The following is a 24957-nucleotide window of genomic DNA, read 5'->3' as shown; positions in this document are numbered from 1 at the left end:
TGGCGACGGAAAGTAGTCCCGCAGCGGGTGCGCGCGCGCGCGCGCGGCCGGCCATAAACCCAACCCTGTGAGGAGTGAGAGAGCCGCGGGCCCGACAGTCCTGAGAGAGGCGCGGAGGGATCCATGGGAGCCGCAGTGCGGCGGCGCGCGGGCCGGGAGGGGCGGGGCCAGGCGAGGCGGGGCGCGCGCGGCGGCCGTTGAGGGACCGTTGGGGCGGGCGGCGGCGGCGGCGGCGCGCGCGCTGCAGGCAGTGAGTGTGGAGGCGCAGACGCGCGGCGGAGCTCGAGCTGCTGCAGCTGCTGCCGCCGCCGGAGGACCCTTGATACCCGCGCTCCGGATACCCGGCCCTCGCCATGGTGAGTGAGACTGAGAGCCGCCGAGGCTGTGGACACTGAGGCGGACGCGGCAGAGCAGGACCCCCGAGGGCACGAGTGGACTCAGAATGGAGGGGGAGGAGCGTTTGGGCCCCGGAGAGCGCCTCTGGACCCTTCTCTGCCTCTCGATCGGGGGCATTTGAACCCACAGGAGGGCGTTTGGATCCCCAAAGGGAGTTGGGGGCTTCCAGAAGCGACAGTTAGCACCAGATGGGGTGTCTAGACCCCAGAAAGGGCACTTGAGCCCTCCAAGGGGGCATTTGAGTCGAGGATGGAGCATCTGGACTCTTGGACCCTGGATGGGGCGTTTGGTCGCTAAGGTGGGGTGTTTGGATTCCAGGGGAGCGAGGTAAGAGTCATTGGCTAGGGAAGGAGGTGACTTGTGCCCTGATAAAGGCTTTTGGGTCCTAATAGGTAGCAGGGAAGGGGGATCGGAGGGACGCCGGGCTTCTGGGGAACTCCCTGAGAGGGGGTGGTGGATAGCTGGGCCTGGGTGGAGGGGGAGCCCTCCCGGGAGGCAGGGAGGAGAGTCACTTCTGCAGATCAGACCCTTGAGGGGAGAAAAGGGGGTTCTCCAAGGACCGACATTGCAGAGGAAGGAGGAGGAGGGTGAGGTGCATGCTCTGGAAGGAAGAGCCTGGGGTGGGTGGCAGCCAAGGTTAGAAGATGCCCTGGAAGCCTATGGGGACTGAAAGGGATGGGGTCGGGGAAGGGGTCAAAAAGGGATGGTGAGCTTGTCAGTGGTGGGGGGACAGGGCGCCTTGTGGTTGATGTGAGGGGCAGCCAGAGAAGGTTCTGAGGTTCCTATTGGGTTGAGACTATTGAACTAGGAAGGGAAATTGTGGGTTTTGGTGGGGGGAAGGGGGGCATTGTGTTTGGGTTCATGAAGAGATGGGTTTCCAAAGCGAGGGGTGGGAGAGAACTTTGGCTTCTGTGGTAGGAGGTGAGATGGAAGGCGATCTGGGGACATGTTAAAGAAAATGAATGGCAGCAGAGGTGGGCCTAGGGTTGGAGGTGGATGTGGTGGGTAGCTCCCTGGAAGTTTCCAGGGCAAAGCCGGGACAAAGACTGTTCAGTCTGGATGGGGAGTGGGCTGCAGAAGCCAGAGGGAGTGGCTCAAGGGTCCCTTTCCCAGGAAGAATGGGGCTGGGCAGGAGGCACCAGGCAGTGGGAGCAGGTGGGCGGAGTTGGTGGGGCCTCTATTGCGCACTGAAGCCGCATGAGATGGGGGTGGGGAGGAGCAAAGTTTAGGATGCCTCAAATGAGCCAGCTTTTAAAGCCCTGAACCTCACCTGCTTGCTGCCCCTTTCAGACCCAGAGAGCTGTTTTTTTCCAAACAGGAATGCTGGGTTTACTTGGTCTCCAGCTCCATGCACCGCTCTGCATCTCCTCACTTGTGCCAAATGACAGTGCAGTACAGTGTGGCGTCGGTGACAATCGCACGCCTGTTCCTATGGCCTCGTGGTGGGGGCTGCAGAGAGGACCTCCAGAGGGACCCCTTCATCAGCCCCAGGGCCACTTGTTCCGTTCGGGGCCCTCCCTGAGTGCTTCTGTTAATTCCTACAGCTCGGGCTTTGAGAGAAAACCAGCAGACTAGTTCTTTCCTGGTCCCCACCACCCACAGCCTCCAGCCCCCCCAGGCTCAGCCTCGGAGCCGTGTGCAGCCACCCTCCCTGGCAAGGCTGGGGAAAACAGGCAGCCGCTGCTGTGTATCAGATCTCATACTTGCTGACACAGGCCTGATGGCTCCTCTCGCCGCTACCCCATTTTCCCCCAGCAGAGCCTTGCTAAACGGGCACTGAATCACTGACAGGCGCCAGGAGGCCCCCACCTGCCAAATAAGACCTGAGCTTTGGCCCCACTAGTTTCTCTTTCCCTTTGTAATTAGCAAGGTATGGGTGGAACAAGTCACTGTTAACTGGTTTTGGACTTTGGCCTGAGCCCTGTGGCTCCTCCTTGGCCCGGGTGAGGGGCCCTGGCCTTGGTTTCTGATCTCATCTAACACTGCTCTCTGGCACTGGCTGGGGTCTGGGGCAAGGCAGAGAAATAATACCCTTTTCCCTCCCCCACCCCAAGATTTTTTTTTTCCTTGTCCAGCCTCTTGCTGGAGCCTGAAGGGATGGGGAAGCAGGGGACCAGCTGGGTTATTTTGCAGATAGTTTTTGGTGAAAGCTGAAAATCTGCAGATTTGGAAAGGGAAAAAGCCCTGAGAAGGAAGGGATCCCCAGCAGTGATCAGTTTTTTGGGCAGCAGCCTTGCTTTGAGATCTCTAGCTGGGAGCTGGGCCCTTTTCCTTCCCCACGCAGGGGAGAGGGTCTTCCTAAGAGGGAGGAAGGGAGTGTGACGGCCCTACAGGCAGAGCCACGCCTATTTGCAGCAAGCCTGGAACAGTGGCAGTGCCTCCTCTGCGCGTTGCAGCTTGGCGGCAGGGAGCGGTGGACAACCAGCCTTCAGCACCACTCGGGCATTCCGCAACCTGCCCCAGCCTCCTTGCCCCCAGCCCCTGCGGGTGCTGCCCAAAATGGTGTGGCAGGGGTTCGAAGGGTCCTGGTTGGGCTAGCCCTTAGCACGTAGGCCAGGGGAATGGATGAGAGCTGGGGGAAGGCAGCCCTCCCCCCGGCCCTCCTCCCCACCCCTGGCACTGCCTGGCCTTGGTAACAGAAGCCCATCCTGTCTTCTCACTTTCCCCCAGCAGCTTCCTCGGGTGTCAGGACCTAGGCGATCGGCTCAGCTTCTCTGCCCATAGAAGCCAAGGGAAGCAGAGGAGCAAAGGGCTCGTGGGCCTGGGGCTGCCAGGCTGCCATGCAGGAGCCTGGCAGCCCTGGGTCTCTTTTGAAAGCGGGGCAGAAGTATCTCCTTTTGGCCTCCTAACCTTCCCTTTAGACTTTGGACTTTTCCAGAATGTGCCTGTGTGCTGTATTTCCTTCTCTACATTCCTGCTTCCCCCACCCTTAGCCATTTCCCTTCTGTAATCATCACCCTGATTTCCCCTCCTGTTCTCTCTCTTTGGGGCCTAGCCTCGAGTCCTTCTTCCTTTATATTTAAGAGAAAGCAAAAGGACATGTCAGACTTGTTCTGAAGTGATTGGTCTTCACATTTGGGATGGGGCAGAAGGGTGGGGGTGGGGCTATTGCTGGATTCCCAAGGAAGTTCTGGAATCTCTGTGTAGAATAACGCTAGTACACACAGTGGCATGCCTTAGTTTGAGGGGCTCTCAGACTCAGAGCTGGAAGCCTGCTGTAGATGTGGAGCCCCTTCCCCTAGTTGTAAGAGGAAATGAGGAAGGAGGCAGTGGTCTAAGGGTGAGCCATACCTTCTGGCAGCACTCAGGGACCCCAAGGAAGATTCCTGTTTTACTGCCTAAAGCTAAACGTTGGGATTCAGCTCCCCCATCCCCACGTGGCTCCTCCCCCAGAGGATCCCTCTGCTGGGTTGGTTCAGGACAGGCTGGCCTCTGCTTCTCCTCTGCCCCGCCCCCAAACCCGGCAGGCGGGCAGCAGGGGCTGCCCGACCCCGACTGGCCATTCCCCAGAGTGGCCAGGGCCGCAAGGGTTAAAAACTGCAGCGCAGCAGGGGGAGGTGACTTGAGTCCTCCAGCCTCTGCCACCAGCGCCATGCCTGCTGCAGTCCCCTCCCTGACACTCACCCTTCCTGCCCCAAAGGAGCAGTGGAGTGAATGGTGCCCCTCGCCGAAGAGAGTTGGGGCTGCCCCCCTTCCTGCCCAGGGTTCTTTCAGGCACTCCACAGACACCAGTTGGCAGAATTGTTGCCAGTTGGGTCTGCAGTGCTTGGACCTGGTGCTTCCAAATTGGTGACATAGAAACTAGGAAAGAGCCGGCTGCCTACCCTGGGCCTGGCCTGCTTCAGTTTGGAGCCTTCTAGAAGAGCTGCTTGATTAGGCTTCCAGGGCAACTGCTCCCTTCACTCAGCCTCTGGGGCTCCCAGCGGCTGTGACGGCGCTGAGACGTGAACCAGTGCAGGTGCAGCCGGGCTGGGGCTGGCTCCAGGGCCCTGGGCCAGGCTGGCCTGGGTCTCCAGCCTCCTGAATCACCAGACTTGATCCAGTACTGGCTCTGGCATGACCGCCCTTGCCCAGGTACATGGACTGCCATGTGGAGCTGGCCGCACCAGCGGGGGCTGGGCTGAGCAAGGAAAGATGTGCCAGCCTGTGACTAACTTTCTCCTTCCTGCTTTTCCAGGCTGACCAGCTGACCGAGGAGCAGATCGCAGGTGAGCTTGCTTCCCTCCTTCCCTCCCCCATCCCCCTTTCCTCCCCTCACCCTGCCGCATGAATGCTTCTGCATCCCCAGCCAAGTCTTACTCCAGCCAGGAGGAGCATCTGACAGAGAAACTCACGTGTATGAGAGCGCACCAGTGACACCAGACCCCACAGTCCTGAGCCAGGCCCTCCTCAGGCGGCAGGGCCGTGTTCCTCTCCTGGCCAGGGGTTACCAGGCCTTTTAATTGGTGGCTGCAGGGTGAGCCCAGCCGTCTGTCCTGGCTCCTGCCAGTTAGGCTCAGAAGGTCAACTCCCTGCAGGGCTCCTGGCCCACTTCAGGAGCCACCCAAGGGAGGGCTTGTCACTCCCACCTATGCACTCCCCTTCGCGCATGCTTGCACTCACTTCTTCCTGGGCCGGATGTGTCTTCCCCCAGCTCTTTGCACCAGGCAGCTCCTTCTCCTCTTTTTGGTCTTGATTCAAATGTCATCTTGGAAAGGCCTTCCCTGACCCCATCTCAAATAAACAGGCTTCCATCACTCTCTTGTTTCCTTACTAGCCTTTCTCACCATCTGAAATTAATCTCTGATGCCTGCCGACTGCATCTCCCTGTCACTAGATGAGATCCACACTGGGGGCTTTTTTGTGTGTTGGTCCCTGCTGTACCTTTGGTGCCTGCAACATAATGGTTGCTGCATACATTTTTGTTGGCTAAATAACTAAATGAACAAGGGAACAATCACATATCTTCCAGTAAGCTTAAAGAAGTCCTTGAGTCCTATGTAATTCATTCTGTAGGCTCCCCTAAAGCCCTGTGACCACAGCTACAGGAAGTACTGTGTGCTGAGAAGGTTTCCGTGTCCTGTCCCCCCGCGCCCCCCCCAGACTGTGAGCTACTACAAAGGACAGAGACCAGCTCCCACAGCCATGCGTCCCACAGCCATGGGCCAGCACGAAGTACCCCCTGGAGCCGGCTTTGCTGTCAGGGCCCACAGGCTGCATGTGACACGTGCAGAGAGCCCAGCTTCTGAAGTGGGGGAGACGGGCGTGGGCTTGCCTTTTCTTCTTTACTTCCCTCTCCCCCTCCTTCCCCCACATCTTCAGCTTCTGAACTTTGGAGACCCACCAAGGAAAAGCAGAGAACTGCCTTGTTGTTCAGTGATCCTGAGCGCAGGGTACCCGCGTGACCCCTGAGAGCAACAAGGCCTTGGCACAGGGAGGCACCAGCATCCCCCAGGAGACTCGGAGTCTCCAGGGCCCAGAGGCTCGGGCCAGGGCAAAGCCTCTCGGCTGTACGTGTGGCTCCCGTACCGGCCACCCACAGCCCCAGCTCTGCCCTCGCTTGACACCAACACACGCTCCACATTGCCCCCACCCCCCGTCCCCATTAGCAAACTGTCCGCCGCCTCACCCCAGCCCACACCCTCTGGGAATAGGCTGCCAGGCATCTGTTCCCCTAGGGTTTGGGGGCAGGGAGCACCAGGTGCCAAAATGGGCCCAGTGGGAGGGCAGGAGCCATGTGCTTCTCCCGCTCCTGATGCGGCCCCAGCTGTGGCCTTCCCACTCGGCACCCCCAGTTCCTCGGCCTCCTGGCTTGGCAGCCGTCCCCTCTCCTTCCACACCCCCCACCCCGCCTACCCCACACAGTCCACCAGCCGCGCCCTGCTGCCGGCCGCCCCCACACTCCGACCCACGCGCTGAGCCGGGCTGGTAGTCCCTGTCGGGTGGGATGCCGTGGCACCCAGAGCTGTCCTGCAGTCCCTCCTGCCCTTCCTCTCCTGGCCGCTGACCTTGGCTGGCACACTTCAGATGGAGACTTCCTTGGCTCTCCTCCCTTCCAGGACACTGGTCTGTTTCATCACTCGAGGGAGAGCCTGAAGCTAGGGACCAAAAAGAAATGTAGAGGATCTAAGGCCACTGTCAGCCCGTTTTCCCCCCGTGTTCCCAGTGAGCCGGGCGGAGCAGGCATCTTTCCCCGTCACCGAGCAGGCGCTCCGTGAGGGGTGAAGGGAAGAAGGAAGCGGCCTGTGCCCAGTACAGAGGCGAGAGGCTTGGGCTGGCATCGGATCCCCTTCTGGCTTCTTGAGGCGGGCCTGACTAGGCCTTCCCATGCCCTCACCTCTGGTTCGTTGTGCTCCTTGCTGCAGAGTTCAAGGAGGCCTTCTCCCTCTTCGACAAGGATGGGGACGGCACCATCACCACCAAGGAGCTGGGGACGGTGATGAGGTCCCTGGGACAGAACCCCACTGAGGCCGAGCTGCAGGACATGATCAACGAGGTGGATGCAGATGGTGAGCCCGCAGCCAGGGCGGGAGGGCAGCCCTCTCCCAGTGCCCCCGGGGAGCTGCCCGGGGGACGACCAGCGTCTCCTCCGCCAGGGCTCTGGGGACATCTCCCCGGGCTCAGGCCCAGAGCATCTCCCTCCCTCCCCCACCTCACAGGGAATGGGACCATTGACTTCCCCGAGTTCCTGACCATGATGGCCAGAAAGATGAAGGACACGGACAGCGAGGAGGAGATCCGAGAGGCCTTCCGTGTGTTTGACAAGGTGAGCAGGCCTTTCCCTGAGGGGCGCTGGCACTCCAGCAGAGAGTAGGACAGGTGGGGTCGCGGGACACCCAGCCTAACTGGAGTCACCACTTCCAGAGGCCAGGGTTCCAGTTCCAGCCCCACTGCCAGCTTGCTCTGCCACTGCAGGAAGCCCCTGCCTATGCCAAGGGAGGTGACTGACAGGCCCTGCACTGGGGTCTCTCTTCCGCTGCCCCCCAGGAAAGAGCCATGCGAACGGACACCTCGAGCTTGGAGCCTTTGTCTGTCCCCTGACACCCAGGACGGCATGTGCTGAGGTCTTTCCCACTGACCCCCAAGAAAACACCGGGCAGATGAACGCCTCACGCTCAGTGCCTTTGTCTGTCCCCCAACATGCAGGACGGCAATGGGTATATCAGCGCTGCAGAGCTGCGCCACGTCATGACGAACCTGGGCGAGAAGCTGACCGACGAGGAGGTGGATGAGATGATCAGGGAGGCCGACATCGACGGGGACGGCCAGGTCAATTATGAAGGTGAGCCGCCAGCCCCGTCTCCATGCCCGCGGGAGCTGGGGGAACCCCGCTCTCTGCTGACCTCCCTGTCTTTCCCTTCACAGAGTTTGTACAGATGATGACTGCGAAGTGAAGGCCCCCGGGCAGCTGGTGATGCCCGTTCTCTCGATCTCTCTCTCTCCCCGCGCGCGCACTCTCTTCAACACTCCCTGCCTATCCCGGTTTTAGCAAACACCAGTTGATGGACTGAGAATCTGATAAAGCAACAAAAGATTTGTCCCAAGCTGCATGATTGCTCTTTCTCTTCCTCCCGAGTCTCCTTCCAGGCCCCCGCCATCTCTCCCTCCGGCCCCCCGCCTTCCGCTCACATCTTCCAAGGCCTGGCGCATTCATAAGATGAGCCCCCAGTCCCCTCAGGGGCCTCTGCCCTCCTCCTCCAGCCCGGTGGCTCGCGCCCATTTTTGGTTTGTTTCTGTTCATTCGTCATCTTATTTTGGGGTGCCAGGGTGGCCGCCGGCGCTGTCCCGGGACCTGCTGGGGAGGGGCTGAGGCCCTCAGGAGGGCCGGGCGCGAGAGGCACACCTTTTGCTGTTGCATGCGACCAGCCTGTGATACCCTGTGCCCATCCCAGAGCCTGTCGGGGCAGGAGTGCCCAGCGGGGCGTTCCAGAAGGACTGAGGGTGGTGGGGAGGGCCCGGAGCTGCGGTGTTGCCTGGATGTGGCCCAGGAGGAGGCCAGGGGGCGAGGGAGGCTTGGCAGCTGGCATGCTCTTAGCACGTGAGGAGGCTGGCCAGGCTGGGCAGCGCTCAGATCCCATTGGCTGCTCTTCTGAAGCCGTTTGACTGGCTCCCTGAGGTGGGGTGGGTGGGGACCACTCCCCTGGTGCCCCTGAACATTGCCCCCCATCCCGTGTTCCCGAAGCGATCTCAAGCTGTCCTGGTGCTAACATCCCACGCTGCTCCCTCGTGACGCCCCCACCCATCCCGCATCCCAGTCCCCTCGTGGGAACGCACGTGGGGTTGGCCGCTTTGTCACATGCGACTCATCCTTCCGTTTTTTCTTTATACCCCTTTTTGTTTGAAAAACTCTTTAATTTTGTCTGAAACCATGCCGGGCTAGCTGAGGGGCGGGGATTGGGAGGATGTGCCCCACCACACGCTCAAGAGAACATACCTGCAATAAAACAGTCCTGTTGGCCCGCCGGCCCCTCCCGCTTCCCCGTGGTGGCTCGGCCGGCTCCCCAGCTCCATCTGTGCTGTCTGTGCGCCCACCTGCCTGCCCCCACACTCCCCAGCGGAGAGCATGATCCGCAACCTGGCTTCTGACTTTCGCCTCTGGGACAAGTAAGTCAACATGGGCAGTTCGGCCGTCTGGATTTTTTTTTTTTCTTTTTTTCCTTTTTCCGTTCATTTCATCTGCCCCCACCCCCATCCCACCCCACCCCTCAGGTCGATCAAGTGGCTTTTCCTGGGACCTGCCCAGCTTTGAGAATCTTCTCGTCAACCCTGTGGCACCCAGCCTCCAGGGAAGGGGGGGGGCATAGCGGGAGACCCAGCCAAGAGCTGAGGGTAAGGGCAGGTAGGCGTGAAGCTGTGGACGTTTTCGGAGTGTTTTGGTTTTTCTTTTTTTTTCCAAACCGGGCAATATTTGTGTTCAAGCTGTGAAGAAAAATATATATCAATGTTTTCCAATAAAATACAGTGACTACCTGACTGCTCCTCCCTTCTTGTCTTGGTTTCTGGGCCTGCTCCCTGCACAGGCCTGAAACCCTGCCCCAAAAGTCTGTCTGCTGTGGGATCTGGTTCCCTGGCCAAGGACCAAACCTGGGCCCCTCACACTGGGAGTGTGGAGGCTTAGCCACAAGGGGAGTCCCCTCCTGTCAGCTTTAAGTGCTCGGCGCCTGCACGTGTGTGTAGGACCAACCCCGCCTTAGTAGGGCCACTTGTCAGCCACACACAGGACCGCACGGTGAGGCCCGAGAAGGTGGAGGCGTGTCCATCGCATCGCAGCAACGACCCGGTTTGGGGGCAAACCAGTGACAAGCTGAAAGGTGGATGGATGGTCACCTGCTATGCAGGAGGAGGAAGGGCATCACCCAAGGAGAGAGGAAGGCCGGGTCCGACTGGGGGCCCAGGCCAGGTGGGGAATTCTTGACAGGGCCCTCTGGCCAAGAGGTGACCAGTGCCCATTGGCAAGCTAAGTGCTGAGTGAACTGAACACAGTGGGGAGAAAAGAGGTGTTCCTGAGCTCACAGCTTCAGTCAGCCCCGAAAGACAAAGGACTAAAGCTCAGAACAACTACTATAAACCCTAGAAAGCCCCTCAACTTCCCCAAGGTAAGCGCAGCTATGGAAAAGAAAGCCTGGGACTTCCCTGGCTGTCCAGTGGTTAAACCTTGCCTTCCAATGCAAGGAGAGCTAAGATCCCACATAGTGCCAAAAAACCAAAACAACAAAAACAAGCTCATGTTGAGGTCTGAGAAAACAAAATTCTGTAAAGCAATTATCCTTTGATAAATAAAAAGTAATATTGTAACAAAGTCAAAGACTTAAAATTGTCCATATCAAAAAAAATTAGGTGGGGAGGCCCAGTCCCCAGCTACAAAACCCATCTGATTCCCTCTCAGGGGTGGGAGTGCACGGTCAGTAGACACAGTCTAACATCTGAGCAGCCACACAGTCTAACATCTGAGCAGCTGTCTCTTTGGCCACAGGGACCAGGCAGGAGGTAAGCAGAAACAGCTCAGTGGAGTAAAAAGCCGCCTATTCACCTTCGCCTGGCCTTGGGAGGATGGAGAAGCCTCGTGAGGCCCAAACTCAGGGGCTTTCCTGTGGCTTCAGAGTAAATGGTCATTTTAAAAAGCGGGGGGGGGGGGGGGGCGGATTCCCTGGTAGTCCAGTGGTTAAGAGTTTGTCTGCCAATGTTGGATCCTGATCGGGGAAGATCCCACATGCACCCAGGATAACTAAGCTCATGCACCACAACTACTGACACTCTAGAGCCCGTGCTCCACAAAAAGCCACTGCATTGAGAACCCCAAGCACTGCACCCAGAGAGTAGCCTCCAATCTCAGCAACGAGAGGAAGCCCACACGTGGCAACAAAGACCCAGCACAGCCAAACATACTACCTCTGTTTTAAAACTGACTTCAGGTAGTCCAGAGGGCTTCCCCTGGTGGCTCAGATGGTAAAGACTGTTTTCAATGCAGGAGACTCAGGTTCGATCCCTGGGTCAGGAAGATCCCCTGGAGAAGGAAGTGGCAACCCACTCCAATATTCTTGCCTGGAGAATTCCATGGACAGAGGAGCTGGGTGGGCTACAGTCCATGGGGTGGCAAAGAGTCAGACACGACTGAGTGACTAACAGGCCAAAGATAAGGGGAAGGCTAGGCTGAGGCTGGGGTCAAAACAGTGGAATCTGGGATGAGAGCTGCCTTCTTAGCAGCCAGAATACCTGTGGAAAACTCTGGTCTTACAGTTCAGAAGAAGACAGGTCTTGGTGACTCACAGAATTGGGCTGCAACACAGTTTGACCACTCACTTCAGTGTCTATACTCACTAAGCCTCAGGTCTTAGCTCTGACACTGCCTGCTTCATAACCTTGGAGCAGTGACTTCACTTCTCTGAGCCTCAGTTTACCCATCTGCAAAATGGGAAACAGTCATCTCTCAAAGGAGGAACATAAAACATCCACCTCACAGGGGTGTGCCACTTTCTAGACATCATTTCATTTATGTCTCACCCAGGCCAGGTTGAGTCCTAATAAAATTTTTTTCCCATTTTTTTCCCCCATTTATGACATGTATCCTCCCCAGTGGGCATATGAGCATAAGTTATCAAGAGCTGACAGGAGGGATGTCCCTGGCAGTCCAGTGGTTGAGACTCTGAGCCTCCACTGCGGGGGTGGGGAGGAGGTGGGGAGGGGCGCACCCAGGTTGGATCCCTGGTCAGGAAACTGGCATGTCACGTGGCGTATCCAAGAGCTTACAGGAAAGGAATGGAGGCCTGGGAAGTAAAGCCTCTCACAGCATTCTTCTTGGAGGTGGCTGCACTGGGACTTGAACCCCAGGTTATCCACATCCCAAACACCCACACTTTTAACCACCCCAGCACATTGCCTGCACTTCTCTACTGCCTGTCGATTATTTCCCCCCTTGGGCCCTAGTTTTTGAAAGACTTTTACTCCCATACAACCTGCATTATTAAAAAGGCATGACTTCCCCTTCCCATTCTTTATTAACCACAGGCACAGAGATGGCACTCGGCACTGCTAATGGACAGGGGAAACGCGGAGGAGCACACATCAGCTGATGCTGGTCGTGGAAGTCATTTCCAACTCAGGCTCATGGATCCGCTGGGCCAGCTCAAAGCCTGTCACTGAGAAAGTGACTAGGCAGGGGGCCACATGATGGGACACATGCCCACCCGGGGCACACAGGAGAGAAACCCAGGCTCCCCGCACTTGCTGGAGGGAGTGGCTGTGGGACCTCGTCTCAGTGTCATTCCCACTGTGGCCAGCAGGTGGGGCAGTGACTACAGAGGGACCAAAGAGCGGCAACTCCCGAGAACCCGCGAGGGCGTATATGGGCGTGCATGCTTAAGTCCCATCTGTGCTCCAAAATCAGAAATGAATAAAGAAATGAAGTTAAAAGTGCATAAAGTCTCCGTGAAGGAGACATACTTGTTCCTAGTCTCTCACTTCTTGACTCCAACCCCAGACCAGAGCTGGCACCTCCCTTGTATTCTGTTCTCAGTGCATTTCACAGCTTATAAGTTTGTGTTTTTACTGCTTATTGTAATATATATTTCTGAGATTATTAAACTGTCACCCCCTGAGAGCTCCCCGGCGGTCCAGTGGTTAGAACTCCGCACTTCCACTGGCGCAGGGTACAGGTTCGATCCCTGGTCAGGGAACTAAGATCCCACATGCTGCAGGGGGGAAAAATTGTCACTCCCACTGGATTGTGAGCAAGGTAAGCCCAAGGCAACATCAGACACCTGCTATCTCCCTAACAGCACAGCTGCCTTGAGCCCAGAGCAGGCTCAAGGGAATGCATGTTGAATTGACGAATGAATGAGAGATGAAAGAAAGGAGGCATTAGAAATCAGAGTCAGAACCCTGAGCACAACAGAAGCCCTCCTCTTTATTTGGTTCACTTTCTTACAGTCCTCAGATCCATCCTGGCTCAGCCATCTCCTCCTCCATGCAGCCCTCCCTGATCTTCTCCCTAAATTCCACCTTCCCTGGTCCCAATCCCCCAGCCCTGCCCACTCTGAACCGTGAGCTCCGGGAGAGCAGAGCCAAGGCCATCTGTCATCACTGTGTCCCCAACATCACAGGGATAAAACCTGATGTACAGTAAGCCCTCAATCAAAGCCTGCTGAATGAATGAACAGATGTCTGTGCTACAGGCTGCTATGAGGGCCACCATGGAGCCCCGGAAGTGCCTAGAGCATCTGAGAGGAGCGATGACGCCTTCAAGGGTGAGGAGGAGCCTCAGCGGGACCTTGAAAGGCAAGGGTGCTTTTGATGAATGGAGAAGGGAAACCTCTTACAGAAAGGGTGAGCCCAATGAGTAAAGAAGTGGAGGCCTGAAAGGTCTTGTGCTCTTTGGGGAAATCACGATTTTCTGCTGTGGCCAAGCAGAGAGCGTGGGAGTTTGGCCCTTGGCCTCCAGGCAGTGGGAGCCCTTGGAGCTTGGCAGGCAGGGGAGGGGCCACTCAGACAGGAGCTCCAGACAGGACTGTGGCTGACAGCAAGACGCTACCCCAGGAACCAGTGGGGAGAGGAGCTTCCAGATCAGGGCAGATGGGGCGGGAGTTGGGGCCCTTGGCGGACAGCTTAGACATCCACAGTGGGATGCAGAGGAGGGGGCGGAATCCTGAGATGCTAGGCCTGGTGGGTAAAAGTCAGCAGAAAACCAGCTTCAACACTGAATCCTCTCCTTCCCTTAATCCACACCCAAAAAAGAGGACTGATAGTGGCACCCACCTTGGGGTGCTGGGGGTTGAAAAGCCCAGCCCTGTGCTGACTTTCAGCGAGTTCTGAGGGGCCAGAATGGACCCACCTTCAGGGGCAGCCCAGAGAGGAGATGTGCACCCCCCCACTTCCCAGGGAATCTTGCTTGACAGGTAGCGGGTGGGGCTGGGGGGTGCGCCCTTGACTCCTGCCTGAAACACAACCCCTCCACACCAGGTCCCTTGAGTTGGTTCCTGTTGAGGCAGATTTGTTAACCAAGGCCAGATCCTCGTCTGATGTTGCTTGACCTGTTTTCTGGTTTATTTTGGTACAAGTCAACATGTTTATTATTAAATTCAAGCGATACAATATGACTCTGGCAAGACTGCTAAAAAAGTTTCTAAACTTCCTCAATTTTTTTCCAGTATTACATGCTTTTTTTTTTTTTTTTTCAAATTGTGGTAAAATACCCATAACACAAAATGTACCATTTTAACCATCTCAAAATGTACAATTCAGTGACATTTAGTACGTTGACGACATTGTACAACCACCATCACTCTCTAGTTCCAGGATATTTTCATTCCCCCAAAAGGAAACCCCTACCCATTAAGCAGTCATCTTGATCTATTTTTAACTCTCACAGCCACTCCTTCAAATGAAACAAAGTGACTTGGGGTTGTGGGGCGGGTGTGGAACAATGTCAGAACAATGGAGAAAAGTTTTGTTTTCAAGCCACATGTGCTCAGATGCCAAAGACAACAAATACCAATAGCCACGGCAATAGCAGCAGTAACAGTAACACATATTGTGGGCTTTACTCCAGGTCTTATGCTAAATTGCTTTTTAATGATTCAATTGAATCATTTAATCCTCAGCCAGCCCTGTAAATTAAGTACTAGATTACGATCACCATTCTAAAGGAAACCAAGGCAATCTCACTAACCCAATCTGGATTAAGGAGATAAAAAGGTAAACCAGGGAATTCCCTGGCGGTCCAGTGGTTAGGACTCCACTCTTGCACTGCAAAGAGTCCTGGATTTGAATGGGGAACTAAGATCCCACAAACTGCACAACACAGCCAAAGGAGAAAAACAAAAAAAAAAACAGCTCCACCTGCAGGCTGCTCTTTCTTCTCGCTGTGTGACCTGGGGCTGGTGATTGCCCTCTCTGGACCTTTATTCCAGCCTATGTAGAGTGGCTCTAATAATAGCAGGTTGGGGTGAAGAGGGTGCAACTCACGAGGTGGAGGACTCACTTTAGCCGCCCGTCTTTATAGGAAGTTCTTGCCTCATCTATTCCACCACCCACCCCCACCCTCACCCCTCCCAGAGGCAGAATGATTGCTTTAACCCTGAAGCAAGTGAGAAAGTGGAATCAGGGCGGGGGAGAGTCTGGGGGCTTTCCCATTCACCTCCTCCCACCACCCGAAGCACCACTTCCTTTCATGCTCACTCCTGGAAAACCCTTGAGTTTGGTAGAGGATGGCTGTGAGGAGAGAGGGGTGGATTGGGTGGAAAAGCCCCGGCTATCAGAAGGGGAATTGAAGGCTGGAAATTACCCTAGAAGAGTCCCAGGTGGGGCTGAGACTGGTTTGTGTGTCCCCAGCACCTGGTAGATTCAGGGCTCACTATTTGTTGAATGAATGAATGGATGGATAACATTTTTGCGAGGGTTCTGAGGACACAGGGCGTGAGGTCAGGCTCTGCAGGGGTAGTTGGGGGGGGGGGGGCAGCTATTTATCCAAGGATAGGTACAGGACTTAGGTCTGAGTTCTTGGGCCATCCCTAGGTTCTGTAGCTCCCACCCCATCATTCTCCAGCTTCTCCTGCCACCCGCCATCCACATCTTGCAACTCACCAAGCCATGCAGTTTTTCTCAGGCAACTGTCCAGTGGTGTCACTCCCAAGGCAACAGTCACCCCTTCTGCCCTGGTGGGGAGGGGGGTGGACCAGGCCTCCCAAGTCCAATGGGGAATCGGAAGGAAAGGGAGACAGGGAACTTGTCAGGGAACCCCAGGCTTTCATGAGGCAGAGAGAGGGTGGCTCTTGGGGAACTCCCCCCATCAACGCAGAGCCGGGCTTAGGGGTGTCCACTGGGGCCTTGGGGTGGGCATCAGGGGCACCCTGAATGAAGGAAGATCAGAGGCAGAACCCTAACCAGAGCAGACCTGAGCGCACAGAAGCCGCTGGGAACATTTCTGCCTTCTAAATATTTAGACAGTGAGATGGATGGGCAAGTGAGGGCCAGACCAGGCCAGCCAAGCCGCCGGATATTTTGAGAGAACTGTTCTTTTTATGTTCCAGGATAATTCCTTTCCACATCTCCCTCCTCCTGCAGCCCCTCGTGGCCACCCAGAGGAAGGAGAAATAGCAGCTGATCATCCCCTGAATCCAGAGGGTCCATGTTCCGGCCGGCAGGGCTCCAGGAACCATCCCTAGGCTGATCCGCCCGCAGCCATCGGTCATGTCCCTGAATATCTGGCAGCTGCGGCCGGAAGACAGGGCGGAAGATCACCGGGCAGATGTCAGCAGAGGGAGCAGGCTGCCTCGGACCCCGGTTTGGAGGGTGTTCCCACGGTGCTGGTGGGTGGCTGTGCGGCTGGCAAGGGCGCCCCCTGCCCCTCGCCCCAGGCTGACAAAGGCACCCAGTTCCCCTTTCTCCCCTCGAGAGCAGGGGGGGCGCTTGAGTCCTTCCTCCCTGAGGCAGACCGAGAGAGGGATGTCCGAGAGTCGCCTTGGGCAGGCCTCGAGTACAGGCAACAGAACCAGAGCTTCAGCCGCTGGAAGACGGACTTGCGGAAGAGGATAAAGACCCAGGGATCCAGAATGGGGTTGAAGGCATTGAACCGGAAGGCCAGGAGGTCTCCCATCTCACTGCTGTCCGGGGCGATGGCCTGGGTGAAGCCACGGATCTGAGGGCAAGTGGAGAGCGATCAAGAAGCACCCCAGGATTCCTCTGCCCCACCCCTCAACACCCACCCCACTCTGGACCCCCTCCTCTCCCTTGCTCACTGACGGAAATGAGGGAGGCGCGGCCTGTGGCCTGTCGGAAGGGGAAGAAATAAGATGAGAGCTAAATAAGAAATGCATCCAGGGGCAGAGGGAGAGAAAGCCCCAGGAGACAGTCAGCAAAGCCCTAGAGGGGGAGAGGTGGGGCAGCGAGGCTGGGTCCCACGGTTCTGTGTGTGTGTGTGTGTGTGTGTGTGTGTGTGTGTGTGCCATCTCTGAGTCCTCCGTCACCCCCTTAAAGGTTTGGTGACTCTCAACTCTAACCCTAGCCCTTGCATTTTGCAGAAAGAGAAGCTGAGGTCCAGACAGTATCAGGAGGACTGGGGGCCACAGGACCAGGATCAGCCCTGCTGCCCTCTGGGAGGGGCAGGGCAGGAGTTCCTGCAGGGAAGGGGTGAGTCCAGGAGAGCCCAAGGGCAGCTACATGGGTAGGGCTGGAGAAATGGGGAGCAGGGTGGCAAGGAGATCAGACCCTGGCATCAGAGGAGCCCAGGGTGCAGCCCTGCCTCTGTGTGATCGTGGGCAAAAGACATCATCACCCCTCCTTTGTAGAAATGCTGACAGAAACTTCATCACATTTCTTGCTAAATGCTTGTGGAATAGATGCGTAAGATCATTCTTGAGATGATCGGAGAAGGGATTTCTAAACCACTGAGCACAGGGTAGACAGAGTGCAATACTGAATGATGGGTCGTCTTAGTCTTGCAGGGGTAGGTTGGTTGGGTGGCTAGGGATGTGGAAGGGGGAGACAAGGGTCAGGAGGAGTCAAATGGAGCAGAAGCAAGCGGGGAGAAACGTCTCTGTAAAGTTTGGAGTTTGACTGTGGACAAAGTCTCTGACCTCTTTGAGCCTCAGTTTCCCCATCCGTGAAATGGGCGCAAACAGTGGCAGCTAGAACTGGGCGCTGCCCTCCTCCCCACCGCCCACCGGAGCTGCCCAGGGGACTCACCGTGAGAGGCAGGGAGCACACGGCCATGATGCCCGTCATGAGGGCCAGCAGAATCAGGTGGTCAACCTCGTCCTCGCCCGCCCGGGGGCCGAGGAGCAGCGAGCCCTGGTGGCGCCTCTGCTGGCGGTACATGCGGCAGAGGCTGAGGGCGACGGAGCCATTGCAGAGGACGATGGCGGCCACCAGCAGGGCCACGAGGCCGGCGTAGGCCAGCGAGAAGGCGCAGCCGCCCGGCTCGGCCGAGCGCATGCGGATGAAGCACCAGCTGCCGGGGCAGTACTGCTGGTGTTGGCCCAAGCCCAGGAGGGGCAGCGAGCAGAAGACCATGCAGAAGACGTAGATGGCCGGCAACGCCAGGCGGGCGCGGCGGGGCCCGTCCAGCTGGGCGTAGAGGTAGGGGTGGCTGAGCGCCAGGCAGCGCTCCACGGCCATGGCGAAGAGGATGAGCGTGGAGGCCAGGCCGAAGAAGGTCATGGCGAAGGCGAAGGCGTCGCACAGCGCCGGGCGGCCCCGGGCCAGGCCCAGCAGCGAGCTGTTGCGGGCGTAGGCCACGAACACGGCCGGGCTCAGGAAGCACGTGCCCAGCAGGTCGGTGACCGCCAGCCCGGTGACCAGCACAGCGAAGGCCGAGGGGCGCGACCGCCGCCGCGCCCCCAAGATGCCCAGCGCCAGGCCGTTGCCCACCACGCCCGCCACGAACATCATGGTGCTGGTGGCCGGGCCCACCGAGTCCCGCACGTAGGTGAGGTTCCGGCACGAATCCGCCATCCCCGGCCTCCGGCTGCCTCCCGGGGAGCGGGGCTGGAGGGGTCCCCGGGGAGGTGGGGGGTGGGAGGTGGCAAGGGAAGGGGAGACGGGTCCACCCCTGTGATGCCCAGCACCTCGCTCCCTGCTTCCCCCGGTCCTCGGTGCAGCTGGAGGCGGAGGGGTGTCCCAGGCTACCCTCCGCACTTCTGGGGCGTCTGTTTCTCTCTCTGCCCCCGTCTCCCCAGGCTCCCTCCCTGACTCTCCCTCGCCTGTTTCTTTCCTCCGCTACCTCTGTCTCTCCGTCTAATCCTGCCCTTGCCAAGCCCCTCGTTCTCTCCTCCTCTGTCTCGGCTCCGGCTCTGGCTCAGTCTCCTCCCTGGTCCACTCCCTTCACCTCTCCCTCCCTCCCTCCCTGCCTCTCCCGACCTATCCCCTCCTCTGCACCTCTGCTTGCCCAGCCCCTCCTCACCGCACCTCTGCCGACTCTCTGAGCCCTCTGTCCCCCAGCTCCTTCTCCCAGGTCTTGCTCTCTGGGTCCGGCTCCGAGTGGCAGCTTCTCCCGACGTCCCTCCCTCCTCCCTCCCTAACTCATCTAGCCCCGATCGCTCGCCCCGGCTTTTCATTTCCTCTCTCTGCCCCGCCTTCCCTCCCCCTGCCTTCTCCTAGAGGCCCCTTGGCTCCCTCCTGCCTTCCCTGGCGCGCTCCCCTCCACCCCCCTGCCCAAGACACCCATCCGTCTCTCCCGCGTCTCCCTCTCCCTCCTCACGTCCTCTCCTGGACCCCATCCTGAACCACCTGCCACCTCCTCCGGCTCGCTCTGGACTCTGCACCCTTCCGCCTTCCCAGCGCTGCCCAGCGGCACCCCGGGTGGGGATCACCTGAGTCATCATCTCCCTAGAATTGGGAGCTCACCCGTGGGGACCCGGACAGGACCTGAGCGGCACAGACAGCCAGTCTGTGAGGCGGTCTGGGGGTGGCCTCTGGCATCTGTTCTGGGCTCAGGCCCCTCGGGGTTAGGGCATTGCCTAAGGATTGAGAAACGACCAGGAAATTCTTCCCTTATGGAGTGTTTTCCAGGCGCAACTGAGATTTCTGTTCCCTGGACGCACTTCACTCCTTCCACAAGGGTGGGGGAAGAGGTGGCCCTGCCAGAAAAAAGAAATGCCAGTCCCTGGAGCCCCGTCGGTTGTGGGGGGGGACCTGACATCCGCGGGTAGGGGACAGCTCCCCCCGCCGGGATTTCCACTGGTCAGTATCAAAGGGCAGCGCCCTCCCACCCTCTTGTCTCTCATCCCGGGGGCCCCAGACCAAGCGCTGGTGACCTTGACTTCAAGGAATAATATTTTAGCCACAGACAGCAGTCCAGTCCAGGGCTCCAACATTGCTCTTCCAGAATGTCTCCCAGCCCTCCACAGACACATTGCCAGCGGCACCACCCTCCCGCCTGTGTGGTCTGCCTGTGTGTGCCCGCAGCCAGCACAGCGGTCACCAGTCCCTATCCCCACTGAGCCCATTTCCCATGCGGCCTCCTCACCCAAGGGTCAGATAAGACCTTAGAGACCTTCTCAGATGCCCCTTATTTTTCAGGAAGGCCATTTAAATACAGAAATGACCAATTCAAGATCCTACGCCATTTGACTGGAGTTTCTGTCCCCATTCAACCACCTCCTTGCTATGGGATGGTCCCAAGGCCAGGAAGGGAAGCCAGGGGACCTCAGTCTCCTCGTCTGTACAATGGGGCAACACTGATTCCGTGGGCCTGGTGGGCTGACCATGGCCAGTGGCCCATCCCAGACCCCTCTGTGGAACAAGGAGAGAACCTTGTAGATATCATAGCACATCCAAGGCCCAGAAGAATGGTCCTGACCCCGAGGACTGGACCCTGGGCAGCTACTGACTTCCTCTCTCTGTCCTCATGTCACCCCTGCCTCCATGACCACGATGCCCTCCCCTCTCCCCCGTCTCCTGTCTCCCTATCACCCACGCCCAGCTGGCACTCCCAGCTTCCGCCAGGATGGGTGCCCCAGCTCCGGCCACACTGTGGGGCTCTGGAGAGTGACCATTCAGCCCTGCTCTGAGGGTGCTGGTGTTTGTCTCAGGCCTACTTGGCCACGTGATTCCCCCCTCATACTCTGAGCGATCCCTAGCCAGACCAAAGGGAACTCAGGAAGTTCTCTCATATTAATGAAGGATGACGCCTGGCAGGCTAGCGTCCTGTCTCAGCATCAGGGGAGTTGCAGGGGTGAGAGGGGGTGCTCTGGTTCCTGGAGCCTCCCTGTCACTGGCTTCCTGCCCCCGCCAGGCACTGTCGAGCTTTCGGGAAGTCCATGCTGCTCCTCTGACCCACAAGGTCTCAGACGGTACCCCCCTCCTGGCCTCGGTTTCCCCACCTTTGCCGCTGAGGGTCAGAAGCCCTGGCGACCTTGATATGAATTCTGTGCTCCAGAGCAGGCAGGAGAGGTGACGACTATCACTCCTTCCTAAGAATCCCTGGGATCCATGCCGGGTCAGACACGCTCATCTTCTGGGGAGCCCCCAGCCTCCTGCTCAGCTGTGAGAGGTCACCCCAGCTGGTCTGGGTTAGAGGGTGGGGTGGTGGCTTCTGGGGGTGGGAAAAGCTGTGGGAGGGAACTGCTCTGGATGGGTGAGTCAGCACCCTCCCCCTGCCACGCGATGCTGAGAAGGGACTCCCCAGAGGGACCCCGGGGCAGCACTGCAGAAGACAGAGGACAGCCCCGGGAGGACTGGGAATGGACATGCAGCACCGTGTGGGGGAGGAATGGGTACCCGGAAGAGAGCATGCTAGAGACTGTGTGTGTGTGCTAGAGACTTCGTGTGTGGGTTTGGGTCACCTAAGTGAGCATTGTATCAGCATGGTGTGTGTGTGAGTGGTGCGTAGGTATTCTTTCCTATGAGGTCTCTTTGTGTATCTGTGTTTATTGGTATGTTGTGTCTGTTCATTGGTGACCACGTGTTTCTTCATGGCTGTGTCAGCCCACATGTGTCCGTATGTATCTTGATGGTCTTCATCAAATGGCTGCCTTGCCTTTGTTGGGATGTTGTACAAAGTACAACAAAGTACATGTTGTACTTTGTTCAGTTGCTGAACAAAGATTCAGTTCAGTCGCTCAGTTGTGTCTGATTCTGCAACCCCATGGACTGCAGCATGCCAGGCTTCCCTGTCCATCACCAACTCCTGGAGCTTGCTCAAACTCATGTCCATCGAGTCAGTGATGCCATCCAGCCATCTCATCCTCTGCCGTCCCCTTCTCCTCCTGCCTTCAATCTTTCCCAGCATCAGGGTCTTTTCAAATGAGTCAGTTCTTCGCATCAGGTGGCCAAATTATTGGAGCTTCAGCTTCAGCATCAGTCCTTCCAATGAATATTCAGGACTGATTTCCTTTGGGATGGACTGATTTGATCCCCTTGCAGTCCAAGGGACGCTCAAGAGTCTTCTCCAACTCCACAGTTCAAAAGCATCAATTCTTCAGCGCTCAGCTTTCTTTATAGTCCAACTCTCACATCCTTACATGACTACCGGCATAATCATAGGTTTGACTAGATGGACCTAGTTTACAGATGGAATTCACTCTGCCTGCTTTTAGGGAGCTCTCATACAGTTACTAGTGGGGTTGTTATTCACTCAACAAGCCAGCATGTGTATAGGGCTGAGGGACTCAGAGGTGGTACCATCCGATGTGGGCGTAGTCCCAAGTGGCGTGGGAGTGGAAGGTCATAGCTGGAGCCTGGGCAGGCCCTCAGCTGAGTCATTCCATCTGGGCGAGTGTCCTCATGGGGACAAGCACCAAGCAGGCCAGGAAATGGGACCGGGACAAGCTCTCCCACTCCTGCCGGCCAGTGCCTACAGCTGCCTGCCCAGGCCTGCATCTGGTCGCGCTGTTGACCGAAGATGCCAGCTTGCCCTGGGCCTGACCCTCTCCTGGCTCCCGGGCTTCCGTCCTCCAGGCTGTGCCCTGGGAGGAAGCTGGCCCCACCTCGTACCCGCCCCCCCCACCACGTGCCACCAGCTGCTCATGCCTGCCAGGCCCGCTTGTCATCTGTGCCCACTCACTGCTGTGAGGAGCTGCCGTGTGTCCATCCTGACCCATCCTTCCTTAGCAGGCCCCAGCCCTTACAGCTAGAGGCCAATATTCTCTGCCCACCACCCCGTTTTCCACCCTACAATGGGCCCTTGCCCACCTACTAGCTGCCGCTTCCTTCACTGGCCCCTGGTGTCCCTACTCTGCTGCCCCTGCCCTGCATTTGTCTGGGCTGGGTGCCTCCCCTGGGATCCCCTCACTTCTGTCCCTCAAGGCCCCCTTTGAACCCCTCCGGCCCCTCCCGAGATCATCCATTGGCTCCTCCCACTCCAACCTCAAGCCCCAGCTGACCAGGTTATCTCTCCGTGTGGGTCTTCCATGTCTGTAAAATGGGGGTAAGGAGAGTCCTTGTGGGAGCTTCCATTAGAATGGAGTGAGATGGGGCTTGTGAAACCGCACTCCTGATAAGTGATGGCCATGATTATGGCTCCTTCTGGCTCCACTATCTCCACTCCTACTCTCCGGCCCCTCAGTGCCAAGGATGTGGGGTGGGGTGTGGAGGCAGGACAGCTGAGTGGGGCAGCCTGAAGCCCTGGGATTTGGAGTGAAGTGGGAGGGAACTGCTGAATGCCAGCTCCTCCCTAGGTATTCACCTCTGCCTCTTGGCCTGGCTCTGACCAGGCCTGAGCCTGACCCCAGAGCTGACCTCACAGCTGGGAGGGGCAGGAAAGGGGAAACAGAAGCGGGTGCTGCCCCAGAATCATACCCACTAATGAGATTATCCGATTTGGAGGCTGGTCACCCAGGACTGCTCCCTTCTGGCTTCTTGTCTCTCCCAGCCTCAGTCGGGGTACAGGCTCACCCAGCCCTGCTCCTCCAGGCAGGCACACATTCCTCCAGCTCCCTGCCCCACCACTAGGTCAGCCAACCCCACTTGCTTCTTTCTCCCCAGCTTCCCATTCCCCGAGACCAACTCCAAGTTCCCAGGGTTCAAAGGGTCTAACAGGCCAGGCTCAAGAAATCCGTACACTTCTGAAGTGTGAAGCTCCGGATTCCTAGCCCAATTAGGGGACAGGACCCCACCATCCTGGCCCCACAGGGTTCAAACACTCCAGAATTCCAGCCCTCTGAGTTTCTGAGATTCCTTTGCATTTCAGGTTCTAAGATGCAAGGATGCTGAGTCTGTGAAATTCCAGAATCCTTCTGGCAACTTCCCCTCAGCATCACTCCTCCTCCCTTCAGCTCATCCTTGGCTCTCTCTGTCCCCCCATCTCCCCCGGGGCTCCCACAGACATGATGCAACCAGGGCCGGAGCCAGGCTGAGAGGTGGGAGGCAGGAGAGAGATGTAATTACAGCATCTCTTGCCTCAATTCAACAGGAAGCTCAGATTTGGGGCCCAGGGGACCCTAATTCAATGTGAATAATGGAGCACTTGCCAGACACAGGCACAGCCCCTCTGGGAAGGGGAGGCCCAGGGAGTCATCTTGACCAGATCCAGGGGTGCAGACTCAAGACAAGGGGGCATGTGGAGAGGGGAGGGGTCGCAAACTCAGTGGACCTCAGACCAACCAGGTTAAACAATTAACTAAGCCCATAGCTCACCCAGTCTGCATTTCTTCATTTTCAGCAGAATCATGGGTTCAAGGCATTTTACATTTCTCTTCGTTTCTCTGTAAGAAGCTCCTGGCACAGGCTTTGTGATAAATAGTATCTGACCCCCAGTGTCCCTCACTGGGAGACAATAGGGTGTGGTGGGAACTTTGGCAAACTGGAAAGCCAGGGCCCCATCTCATAGCCTCTGGTCACCTTGGAGGTTATGCAGTTCTGAGGTCACCCAGACCTTCCAAATGGAAGAAGCCATCAAGATGGGCTTTTATGTGAAGTACTGTCATTCAACTGCAGGCTATAAAGGTCCTAAAGGGCTTCCCTGGTGGCTCAGTGGTAAAGAATTTACCTGCAACGCAGGAGACATGGGTTCAGTCCCTAGGTGGGGAAGATCCCCTAGAGAAGGAAATGGCTACCCACTCCAGTATTCTTGCCTGGAATATCACATGGACAGAGGAGCCTGGTGGGCTACAGTCCATGGGGTCCCCAAAAGTCAGACACAACTTAGCAGCTAAACAACAAATACAGGTCCTGGAGATCACCAGTGTATGAAGTGAGAAACACAGAAGAGGAATCAGGTCTGTCACCGTAATCCATGTCCCCCCAAAAAAGAAATAGAAAAGAATGTACATACTGATTTGTCTTCTGTAGTCCCGCTTCTCTCTTCTCTGGGTCCCCACATTTAATTCCCACCGTGTACCAGCTCAGATGTCCCCTCCTTCAGGAAGCCCTCCCTGACCTTCAAGCTGAGTCAGGCCTTCCCTCTGAATTCCCCCATCCCAGCCCTGCCCACTCTGAATCATCACTATCTGAGGACAGGTCTGTCATTCCCACTGGATTCTGAACCCCAGGAACCCAGGGCCAGGGCTGTCTTGGTCGTGTCCATGACCCCTGTTTCAACCCTTACAGGACCAAGAGTGTTTGGAAGAATGAAAAAAGGAACAGAGACAAGTTTGGTGCTTGTGGGGGTGGGGCTGTGGTAGGGAGTAGGCCCATGTGAAAAAGGGGGCT

At 57.3% G+C, this 24957-nt stretch overlaps 2 protein-coding genes across 2 annotated transcripts; one reads left to right on the top strand and one right to left on the bottom strand.

Annotated features, from left to right (window-relative positions):
* Positions 1–162: 162 nt before the first annotated feature.
* Positions 163–7919, top strand: CALM3 (calmodulin 3). Its single transcript, XM_020898070.2, has 6 exons — positions 163–356; positions 4574–4604; positions 6741–6884; positions 7035–7141; positions 7522–7657; positions 7741–7919. Exons 1-6 carry the CDS (start codon positions 354–356, stop codon positions 7767–7769), a joined length of 450 nt encoding a protein of 149 aa, XP_020753729.1. The 5' UTR covers positions 163–353; the 3' UTR covers positions 7770–7919.
* A 4839-nt stretch (positions 7920–12758) lies between these two features.
* PTGIR (prostaglandin I2 receptor) lies at positions 12759–18699 on the bottom strand. Its single transcript, XM_020898069.2, has 2 exons — positions 17554–18699; positions 12759–16507 (listed from the first exon to the last, which is right to left on the bottom strand). The coding sequence occupies exons 1-2, from the start codon at positions 18319–18321 to the stop codon at positions 16121–16123; spliced, it is 1155 nt and encodes a 384-aa protein (XP_020753728.1). The 5' UTR covers positions 18322–18699; the 3' UTR covers positions 12759–16120.
* Between the last annotated feature and the right edge of the window lie 6258 nt (positions 18700–24957).

Source organism: Odocoileus virginianus, chromosome 20 (genome assembly GCF_023699985.2).
Source record: "Odocoileus virginianus isolate 20LAN1187 ecotype Illinois chromosome 20, Ovbor_1.2, whole genome shotgun sequence".
Lineage (NCBI taxonomy): Eukaryota > Metazoa > Chordata > Mammalia > Artiodactyla > Cervidae > Odocoileus > Odocoileus virginianus.
Note: the sequence above shows the minus strand (reverse complement) of the source record. Positions and strands in the feature narration are given on the sequence as shown.